This window comes from Bactrocera tryoni, chromosome 4 (assembly GCF_016617805.1).
Source record: "Bactrocera tryoni isolate S06 chromosome 4, CSIRO_BtryS06_freeze2, whole genome shotgun sequence".
In the NCBI taxonomy this organism is placed as follows: domain Eukaryota; kingdom Metazoa; phylum Arthropoda; class Insecta; order Diptera; family Tephritidae; genus Bactrocera; species Bactrocera tryoni.
In genome coordinates this window covers 49282245-49293903 of record NC_052502.1, presented here as the reverse complement: position 1 = coordinate 49293903, position 11659 = coordinate 49282245, and the positions used below count along the sequence as shown (strand labels likewise).

Sequence of the window (11659 nt, the reverse complement as noted above, 5' to 3'; positions counted from 1 at the left end):
AATTTATACAAAATTTAAAATAATAAGAAAAAATATTTATGAATTACCTTATTTACCTTAGTAATTTTTAACAAATCAGTGCTAACGCGATCTTATAACCAAAATCTGTTTACATCCCAAAAAATGGTTGACTTTTGATCGAAAATATGGGTCAATGTGTGAGATACATAATTGAAATACAAGAATAATCTTCCCTGTATGTCAAAAATCAAGGCAATACTTCTCTTAGACCTCATATACCTAATATAAAGATATTGGAACTTCCCGGTAACTTTGTACCACATACAATGTCGGCCAATAAAATGAGTGGGCGTTTTTTACTCATAATAGTGTCTCTTTGTTCCTATATAAGGAACAATAGATAAATTTGAGCGAAAACTTGATCTAGCCCCTATAAAACTAATCCTCTGGTTGACATTTTACACCTTAAGGTATTTCCCTGGCTTTGATTCTTGCAAGTCGCAAGAGTTTTGCAGAGTTCTTCTTCTTTTTTTATTTTTTGAGACGCAGTGTAGTGCAAAAAATATAAGGGCTTACAAGTCGAGTTTATAAAGTTAATAAGTAAGAATTTGGTTCTTAGTTGAAAAATATAGGACTGTTACTTTTAGGCTCACTGTATAAGTTCCCATAAAATACGACGTGCTCGCGAAGAAAGCCCTAGGGCTTGTGAAAGCTTACTAATTTATTAATTTATTCCTAAAATGTTGTAATATTTACACGTTGTTTCATTTGGAAAGAGAAAGACTTCTTTATTTAATATAAGTCAATTGACGAGACTTAACTTTTCCTATAATTAGTGATCAACATAACCGGCCTACTGAGCGTACTATTCGCAACACCATAACCCATCTTGAGACCCAGCACTCATTATTAGATAATATTCGACCGAATAAACCACGTCCAGCACGCAGTGAAGAAAAGTTCACGAACGGCAGCTGAGAGTGTCCACGAAGACCGTGGAGAGTCAATTCGACGTTTTCGAGCCAAATTTCGTACAACGATGAGGTCCATTTCTGGCTAAATGGGTAAGTAAACAAGCAAACTTGCCACATTTGGGACGAAGAGCAACCTGAAGAAATTCAAGAGTTGCCATTTCATCCAGAAAAGACAACGGTTTGGTGAAGTTTGTGGGCCGGTGAAATCGTGACCGTCAATGACGACCGTTATCACGCCATAATAACCGACTATTTGATGCCTGAAATTGAGGCTCGTGATCTCGGCGACATTGATTTCAACAAGAGGGCGCCCCTTGCCACACACATCACATCAATCAATAGATCTATTGAGAGAACACTTCGTTGAGCAGATAATTTCACTTTTCGAGCCGGTAGTTTAGCCACCAAGATCGTGTGATATTACACCGTTAGACTATAATATTGTTCAATATATCAGGCGAGTTCTATTCCCAAAGAAAGAATGAATCCAAACAATTTTTAATACCATATTTTGATTTAAACCATATTCTAGTGAGGGTGTTTTGCATAGACCGGATAAATTGGTAGTCAGAAGGGGAAAGCCTAGGCTATAATACGGGTGAGGCAAAACTCCCTAGCCACTGTTTTTTAAATAATTTTTAAACGATCACTTTTGAGAAACACTCATTTATTTGACGAGACGTATTCACGAAATTTGGCATAGATCATTCTCCAATGAAATTGTTCAGATTTAGCTTATATTGTATATACCTGCCCTAAAAACTGATCGGTCAAATGAAGTGCTGGTATAGACAAATTTTTTATTTCACACGAATTATTGACGAAATTCGGAGTGGAATATTCTGCAAGGCAACGCTACAATATCTGAAGGATTTTTTCATATCAAACCATAATAACATTTGGCTCTCATGCAACTGAAACGATCAAAATGAAATTCTAGTATAAAATTTCATTATTTGTGAAGGATTTTTTCTTGTTTTAAATATACATTTATATTTACCGTTAGAGTAAAATTATTTGGAATGTAAACAACGAATTTCTAAAAAATCATTTTATATTAAATAATAAATAAATAATCCAAAATTGCCATACATATACGAAATTATATATAAATACAATAAATAATTGAATTTTCTAATTTTAATTGTACAATAATAACAACACACATTTGCTAGCGCTCAATGCAAGCATGCGTTCGACGGCCAACATATGCGGCTAATTGAATAAGAAACACTATGCAAATACAAAGTCATACACAAAGTTTGTACACAAGTTACCAATGTAATGAGTAATTAATCGAAAGCGTGTGTCAGTCAGCCGAAGGCGAGCCACAATCCTGTGTAGGCCGGTTAAGTCAACTAGGCGACACTATTAAGGACATCTGGTATTAAGTCATCAACATCAGCGTCGTCATCATCATCACCCTCTTCGTCATCGTCCTCATCGTCAGCCTCTTCATCGTAATCATCTTCGTCATCACCGTCATCACCGTCCTCCTCGTACTCATCCTGATTAGCATCTTCATCAGCTGCATTATTACCGGTAGGAGCGGCTAAATTTGAATTAACCAATGCAGCTGTGTGTGTGACCTTGTTGTGCGTGTGGGTGGACTCCAGGAAATGCAATGGAATCGGAATGGGACTAGAGATGGCAGTAGGTGTGGCCGGTGTTGTGCTGGTGTGTGTTCGGTCATCTGGAGAAGCGCCTTTAATGGTGCTATTTTCGTCTGCCTCTCGGCCGGGCATTGCCGGCAATGCAACGTGGACGCTTAAAGCCGATACTGTGGCATTAATTAAATTCAAATGAGTACGGCTACTCGCTGTTGTAGTTGTTGAATTTGTTGCAGTTGCTGTCTGCACATGCACGTCAGACGTATTTGTTGCCGCTTGTGGCAATTGGACGGACACAGTCGGCTGCACAGCAGCTGCTGGCTGCTTAATATTGTTAGTATCGTGGGCCACAATGGATTTAGTGTCATTTAAATTTGTCATCTTGTCAACGGCAGTCAACGTTGTTACCGTTCCGCCATTCAGTGGCGTTGCTGGAGGCCGTAGTGGCTTCCCCAACGCACTGTGGCCGGCAATATTGCCATTCATTATTGTAGTTGTTGTTGCAGCGTTATTTTGTTGCACTTTCTGATTCCCCAGCTGATAATCACTGCCTATGCGGTTATCCCCGTCATCGTCGTCATCATCATCATTTAGCTTATCGGCGGCGGCTTCGTCTCCCCAACTGGGCATTGGTGGCGGCGTGATGCGCGGCGCTGACGTTGAGGTCAGCATGAATTCATCTAAAATCTCACAGTTTTTACCCAGATAGCCCTGTTTGCAGTCGCAGCGATAGCTGCCGTCATCCTTGGTGTATGATATGCAGCGTCCGCCATTCTCGCAAGTGTTCGGGTGCTCGTCGCAATACGTCAACTCTACCAAAAAGCAGAAAAAAAATATTGAAAAGTTTGTATAAAATAATATGCGTAAATAAATATTATTTTGCATCCATCTGTGCTGTTGATTTTGCTAGCTGCTGCTGCTGCCACTGACAGCCACAACTGCAACAGCTACTCACTCTCATCGCAGAGCATGCCTCCCCAGCCGGGCTTGCAATTGCACTCCCATGGTCGCTCGCAGTCGCCATTCACGCAGCCGGGATAGGCAAAACATTGGTCGCAGTTCGGTCCGGTCCAGCCAACTTTGCACCTGAAAGCCAAAAACAAAAAGAAAAACAAGTAAAATAATATCAACAAGTACATATACGCCTTGCACCAGGTTTCACAATAATTCAATATGTCGGTTTTGTTTTATTGTTTTTAAGTCGTTTTCGGTACAATAAACTTACCGGCATTCGCCTGGCTTCGTGCAGTATCCACGCTGTTTGTGACAGCCCGCAGCACAAATAGCTAAACAAACGTAATGAAAATACCGAAATTTGAGTAAATAAACAAAAAATGGTGGAGAGCCACAAATTTGAACTCACACGTACGTACTTTTCTCTCACTCATACACACATACCCAGCAGGAAAGTGCTCGTTCAAATTGCTCACGATCTAAGCATTGGCGCCTGTCTGCTACCGTAGCGCTCCAGACTTCTGGCTGCCAAACGTCAGTCCGACTTCCGTTTCTTGGCTATTGTTCTATTTACGCCCTTCGTACCCATAGCGATGTCCATGTCTCTGCTAGTACCCTCATTGTCAGTGATAAGTGGGATCCTCCCAACTTGCCCCGTTTTTTCCTTCCCTAGTGGGACTAGTGGGTCTAGATTTCATGTACCTGAGATAGATGCTGTACAGGCCCTTTAAGTGGCCTTGGTGGGTGACGGTTCAGCCAAACTGGGCCCTACACTCCCAAGGATAGATCTGGGTATCGCCTCCGACCTTTCTTTACCACACCACACTTATTTTCTTCGGTTTTACTTGTAAAATTCAGTGCTGAATGGATCACGAAAAGTTGTCGCAAAGGCAAGGGTTGACGCACGCCCTTATGTGGCAGCCTATCAGACCGACTAAATGGTGACGGAGGAACGTAATTTGAGACCTGTCATGCTTTTAACGGAACGGCTGTTTACAAAATTAGTCCACCAGCTATTTCTGCCGAGTTTCGCCCCAGCTTACTCAAGTGGCAAAATGTCGCAACCACCAGCCCAGGGTACAAACACAAAAACATAATGTTAATGACTAATGGCAGTCCATGTCAAAGCTTAAGTCCAGTCCGGGAGTTGGCAAGGCCGTAACGTCCGAAGGATGCACCAACTCGGAGGTGACCTGTACCACATCCAGAATAACGTCAGATCATCACACACAATAGTGACTCAAAAGATACTTCAAAGCTTGTTTGTTTGCATCCACCTTATGGTCCAGAAATAGAAGTAGTACAGGTCATCTCCGAGTTGGAACACAAGCTTCTTCATAGGTGAATTTTTCGATGGTTCTATTTCTGGGCTGTAAGTTGGATGCTGAACAAACAAGTTTATTTTGAGTCACTATTGATGTGTATGATCTGGCGTTATTATGGAACAGAGTTGGCTCTCATATTCGCCAAGGTGGCTACTTCTGGCCGATTACTTTCTTCGGATGGATTGCATAGGTTCGATTCAAGAGTTTGTTTGAATCAGTTCATAGTAGATGAGTCCTTGCCAGTCCCACAAAATCTTCTTCACCCTGGATTTGCAAAATATTGCGCTGGACCTTATCGTGACCCACGCTTCATTACCAGTAACGATCTAATTCAGAAAATGATAGATTTTTTTTTGTGGTTCGCAGAAAGACATTAGTTTCATGAGGTTTTTATGCGTTAACATAACAGAGGCCATTGCATTCAAAAAGTTTTGTTTCTAGGACTAGATGGGGATAGACATCTTGGGATATGGACCTGGAGGCTTGTGATGTCATACTGTCGTTAAAGATGTTTTCCAGTAAAAAATACTGGCAAGCAACGAGTCACAGTAAGGCATTGAAAACCCTTATATACACCTATGTACGTCTCAAAAAAGAATTCAAAATATTAAATATTTTTTGGTGGAAATCGACGACTGACCACATGAAAATACCCGTCGTTTAATACACGAAACATAAATAGCAAGCTGGCATTACGAAATTTCACTCCCAGCTGCCACAACAACAATTTTGGTTTCAAAACGATCAGTTACGGTATTTTTCAATTAATTTTCAATAAAAACTCTGCCATACAGGCACTTCTTCATTGACGCACATTGAGAATGGTACACGCATACACACATGCACACGTATAAATACGGGAACGTGCTTACACTCACCTGTTTGGCAGAGTAGTCCTGTATAGCCCGGCAGGCAGTTGCATTCGAGTGGCTTTTGACATGTGCCACGCTGGCAGCCGGGCAACACGGCACAGTCACTGCAGTTGCGCCCCGCCCAACCCAGGCGGCAGCGGCACTCACCGGGCGCCTCACAATAGCCGCGTGTGTTGTGACAACCCGAACGGCAGGTGGCTAATAAAAACAAAACCAAACAAAACAATACAAAACCAATGACTTTCGGTGCAACTTCAACAAGCTAGTAGCCAATATTTATTTGCCGTTGCACCACAGAGAGTGGGCTCTCTACAAATTTTTGCTTTAATATGAAATATGTGAGGCATAAATTCTGATTTGTAGTGGCGTTTTGCGTAGGTCCTTACTTACGTTCGGTACAAAAGAGACCATCCCAGCCGGGCTTGCAAATGCATTCGAACGGTTTATTGCAGTAGCCATGTTGGCAACCCGGCAGTGGTATGCAACGCTCACAGAATTCACCCGTATAGCCGATGCGACAGCGACACTCGTCCGGACGTTGGCAGTAGCCTGAAAGGAGAACAAATCTTTTCATTGATATGCATGTGTGTTTCTGTGTGTGAGAGAGGTGTATGCAGTCTAGCATTTGGTAATAAAACTGTGGATGCCTGTGGCTTGCTTGCAATTATTAATTGGTTGCATTTGGCAGGGTGTTGTCATTTAAGATGCTAGAATGGATTAAAAATGATAAAATCGGTTAGGTGTTGGCATTGTCGTTAAGTTCGGTAATTGCAGTATTGGTTGGTGATTCCTAAACTCTTTTCATAATTCATAATTTTATAATAGCTTATATTCTTATATGGAGAAGGCATCTGCTACTATTTAAGTCCGCTTATGCGGTTATAGCCGAGTTTGCAACAGCGCACCAGTCTTTCTTCCTTTTCGTTGTTTAGTTCCTTAGGAAATAACAAGTGTAGCCAGGTTCTTCTCCATCTGGTATTTCTAACGGAGAGAAGGTCTTGCTCTTCCTTTACTTCCTCTACTTCCCTGGTGAGTACTGTGTCGAATACTCTCAGAGCTGGTGTGTTATCATCCATACGAACGACATGACCTTGCCAGCATAGCCGCTGTCTGTTGATTCGCTGAACTATGTCAATACCGCGGTATATCTCGAACAGCTCATCGTTCCATCGGCTACGTCATTAGTTGATTCCAATGCACGAAGGACCATACATCTTCCGCAGAACCTTTCGCTAGAAAACTCGTAACGCCGACTCATCAAATGTTGTCATGCATTGTTGTTGGTGTTAATAATGGTTCCAAGACAAACGAAATTATCTACGACTTCGAAGTTATGACTGTCAAGCTCTTCATGCTCACGGATTTCTCGCTTCGCTCTTCAACTTTCGGTATGTATCTGATCCGGCACGTGTTGTGGACGATGTAACGTAGGCAGAATCCAATGTGTTTTACGTGAGTATCTGCCTTAGGAGGCTCAAATCCACGGTGCTTTCTATTGCTAGAAACACATAGATCAAAACAATGCGTTGATCAGCGCATATCTCCACGGCGACACGGCACTCTTCATCGTAGCTGTACTTTTGCCTTTTCCGACACAGTGAAAAAACTATGTTCGCGGCGGAACTAGTGGAGTCGTCCAAAACTAATCTACATGCTTAAATTCAGGAAATTGGACTACATATATATAAGTATGTATGTCTAGTAAAAATTTACAAAGCAGATTAATCCGGGTTATATTGGAAACTTCTTCCGGGAAGAACATACGTTTCTAGAAGGGAAAAACAGACATTTACCTGTCCAGCGGAGTACAGAGTCAGCTTGGATGACACCAACCCTGTTCAAAACTTGGTTTCGTTTTTCGTTGGTACCACAAGTAACTCCACTACAAACTGAATACCCTTTAACAAATTTATTCCTTAACTATGTGAAATCCTATTTAAAAGGTATCGGATGTCTAAAAAAACTTAACTTTTACTTGACAACGTATCTTCGCATCCAAACGAGGATGACGTACATTTTAGCCTAGAATTAATTTTCATCAAATAAATATTTTAAAGTCAAGTGAATGGTCATTACTTAATTACAGGTGAAATTTCCTGATTGCGCACTGGGCGTATGAGTGACTTTAATATTTTAACATAATATATTTAGCACTATGTGCTTAAGTATAGCACTAATTTTAACAAATTAAAATTTCGCTGACTGCTTTCGAATTAGTCACTTTCGTCTTACCATTCATGGGATCACATCCTTTTCGACATTGTGGCACTTGACACAGGTCGCCCTGCCAACCGGGTAGACATTTGACATTACCCTTCTCATCGCAAATGTAATGCAAGTTGATTTTCTCTCTCTGTGTCTTCTGACAGGCCTGTGAATTGTAATTCAAAAGAAGTGCAATTAATTAACAAATTTTATGGTTTGTATAATACTAACTGTAATATCATGTTAAAGGAAATTATAAATAGCAAGTAAGGAATGTTGTTCTTGAACGGGTGTTACCGAACATTTCACACTCTGCAACTTTCCAGAACAAAGCCAGGGTAATAATTTAAGGTGTAAAAGGTTAACCAAAGTATCAGAATCCAAGCAATTTTGCTAATACATATACTATGTATAACTCATACACTGACCTTCATATTAGCGTAACGAAAATCCTTAGACCATATTCACATATTTTCTGCATTAAAGTCTATTCTATCTATATTAGGTGTACAGGAGATAGCATTAACCCGATTTTATATAGTTTTTGCCAATACTACATGTAATTCACATGCCGCAGGCTAATAAAATGCTCCTAGGGTTTCATCAAAGTACCCCACATACAATCACTAATCATAAGCAAAAGTCAACCGGATGTTTGAAAGTCTTGATATAAGTTATGTGAAGGCTGGATCAAGTTTTCGCCCAATTTTATCCATTTCAGGCGCAAAGATATACCATTATGAGTAAATATGCTCTGCAGTTTTCATTGAGATAGCTCAAATATTGCTCCTCAACATCGCGTATAAGGTTCTATCGAGCGTATTGTGTGAAAGATTAAAGCCATCAACAACCTGATTGGACCTTATCAGTGTGGCTTTAGGCCTGGCAAATCAACAACCAACCCGATATTCACCATGCGCCAAGTCTTGGAAAAGACCCGTGAAAGGAGAATCGACACATACCACCTCTTCGTCGATTTCAAAGCTGCTTTCGACAGCACGAAAAGAAGCTACCTTTATGACGCGATGTCTGAATTTGGTATCCCCGCAAAACTAATACGGCTGTGTAAACTGACGTTGAGCAACACCAAAAGCTCCGTCAGGATCGGGAAGGACCTCTCCGAGCCGTTCGATACCAAACGAGGATTCAGACAAGGCGACTCCCTATCGTGCGACTTCTTCAATGATATTGATATCATCGGCCTCAACACCCGTGCCGTTAGTTCTGCCCTCTCCAGACTGGACAAGGAAGAAAAGCAAATGGGTCTGGTTGTGAACGAGGGCAAGACGAAATATCTCCTGTCATCAAACAAACAGTCGTCGCAATCGCGACTTGGCTCTCACGTCAATGTTGACAGTCATAACTTTGAAGACGTAGATAATTTCGTCTATCTTGGGACCAACGTAAACACTACCGACAATGTCAGCCTAGAAATCCAACGCAGGATTGCTCTTGCCAACAGGTGCTACTTCGGACTGAGTAGACAATTGAAAAGTAAAGTCCTCTCTCGACGAACAAAAGCTAAACTCTATAAGTCGCTCATAATTCCCGTCCTGCTATACGGTGCAGAGGCTTGGGCGATGACAGCAACCGATGAGTCGACGTTACGAGTTTTCGAGAGAAAAGTTCTGCGAAAGATGTATGGTCCTTTGCGCGTTGGCCACGGCAAATATCGCATTCGATGGAACGATGAGCTGTACGAGATATACAACGACATTGACTTAGTTCAGCGAATTAAAAGACAGCGGCTACGCTGGCTAGGTCATGTTTTCCGAATGGAGGAAAACACTCCAACTCTGAAAGTATTTGACGCAGTACCCTCCGGGGGAAGCAGAGGAAGAGGAAGACCTCCACTCCGTTGGAAGGACCAAGTGGGGAAGGACCTGGCTTTGCTTGGAATATCCAATTGGCGCCACGCAGCGAAAAGAAGAAACGACTGGCGCGCTGTTGTTAACTCGGCTATAATCGCGTAAGCGGTGTCTGCGCAAATAAAGAAGAAGAAGAAGCTCACATATTGGCCGATATATGCGGTATAAAGTCACACGGAAGCTCAAAAATCCTTATATTGGAGGGGCTAAGGGAATTATTGGCCCAATTCATCCTATTTGTGACACAATTACGTACTATTATAAGTAATGGATTCTCTCCCAAATTTTAATTATATTTTTCACAGCTTGTCTAGCTGCCATATTATTTTTGTTCAGTATTGTTTGGCAATTCATCATGAAAACACTTACGCTTAAAGTACGTTTACAAATCGTTCAACTTCATTACGAAAACTCACGTTCTGTAGAGAATGTGTTTCGCACCCTTAGCTCAACTTATAATCGGCCTACTGAGCATACTATTCGCAACAATATCACCCATCTTAGGACTCAGCATGGATAATATTTGACAGAATAGACTTCGTGCAGCATGCAGTGAAGATAATGTAGCAGCCGTGAGAGAGAGAGAGTGTATACGAAGACCGTTGAGAGTAGATTCGGAGCTGTTCACAACAACTCGGACCGGCCTATGGAACGATTCGGCGCTTTTTACGTCGAGATCTTAAATTGAAATTGTACAAAATGCAGCTTGCACAAGAACTTAAGCAGCTAGACCTTTGCAAGCGACATCGCTTCGTTCTATGGGCTCTGGAAATGTTCCAAGAATATCCGACGTTTTCAAGCCAAATTTTGTTCAGCGATGAGGAACGAAGATCAACCTGAAGAGATTCAACAGCTGCCATTTCATCCAGAAAAAACATTGGTTTGGTGTGGTTTTTGTGCCAGTGGAATCATCATCGTTAACGCGCCATGATAACTGACTATTTGATGCCTGAAAGTGAAACTTGTGATCTCGGCGATATTTGGTTTCAACAAGAAGGGCTCACTTCCCACACATCGCATCAGTCAATGGATTAATTGAGGGAACAATTCGGTGAGCAGATAATTTAACATTTTGGGCCGGTCCATTGGTCATCAAGATCGTGTGATATCACATAGTTAGACTTTTTCATGTGGGGATATATAAAGTCTAAAGTCTATGTGGGCAATCCCGTTTCGGTTAAGGCCTTTCCTACAAAACATCGCCAAATTGGTCTCAACGGATGGACCATCAAGACGTAGCCGCGACCAACATTTGAAAGACAAAATCTTCAAAAAAATAAATGCCGAAGAATGTTCTTTCGAATGATAATAAACATTCCCCATTAAATTTGAAGTTTCTGTGTTTTTCTTTAAAAAAGTGGGGAATCTCGAAATGGATCACCTTTTAAAGAGAGCATCAGTAGAGTGAAGGGAGAGATGGAAATAAAAATTTTAGCAAACAGTGTGTCTGAGGTAGGCCACCTGACAAAAAAATAGTCGAAATCGGAGAGTAGTTTTTAGCCCTCCTTACTTATTTAAGTATAATAATGATGAATTGAGCACTACTCACCCTTTGCTTCCATTGCGGCACGTCCGAGTTGCCATATCTCAAGTCATAATTGCGCCTGTGATACGTAACCGCTGGCAGTAGAGTAGGTGCCAGCAGGAAATAAGCCAAATAATTTAGCCAATTGCAAGACATTGTTTGTTTTTGTAATTACATGTAAGTCAATGGTTACGCAAGCAAAAATATCTATGCTAAAATATGCGGCACTATTTTGTTTTTGTTATTGAATGCTTATCACACGAATCAGACTTTCTTCTGGCACAGATCCAAATAGTGGCAAATAATATGTTCGTTTGTGTTAAATGTGCATATACATATGTAGGTACATATGTACATATATTAGT

At 41.2% G+C, this 11659-nt stretch overlaps 1 protein-coding gene across 1 annotated transcript; it reads right to left on the bottom strand.

Moving 5' to 3' along the window:
- Positions 1-2208: 2208 nt before the first annotated feature.
- Positions 2209-11450, bottom strand: LOC120776004 (protein jagged-2). Its single transcript, XM_040106436.1, has 7 exons — positions 11319-11450; positions 7929-8067; positions 6087-6245; positions 5703-5894; positions 3771-3831; positions 3501-3631; positions 2209-3357 (listed from the first exon to the last, which is right to left on the bottom strand). The coding sequence occupies exons 1-7, from the start codon at positions 11448-11450 to the stop codon at positions 2294-2296; spliced, it is 1878 nt and encodes a 625-aa protein (XP_039962370.1). The 3' UTR covers positions 2209-2293.
- Between the last annotated feature and the right edge of the window lie 209 nt (positions 11451-11659).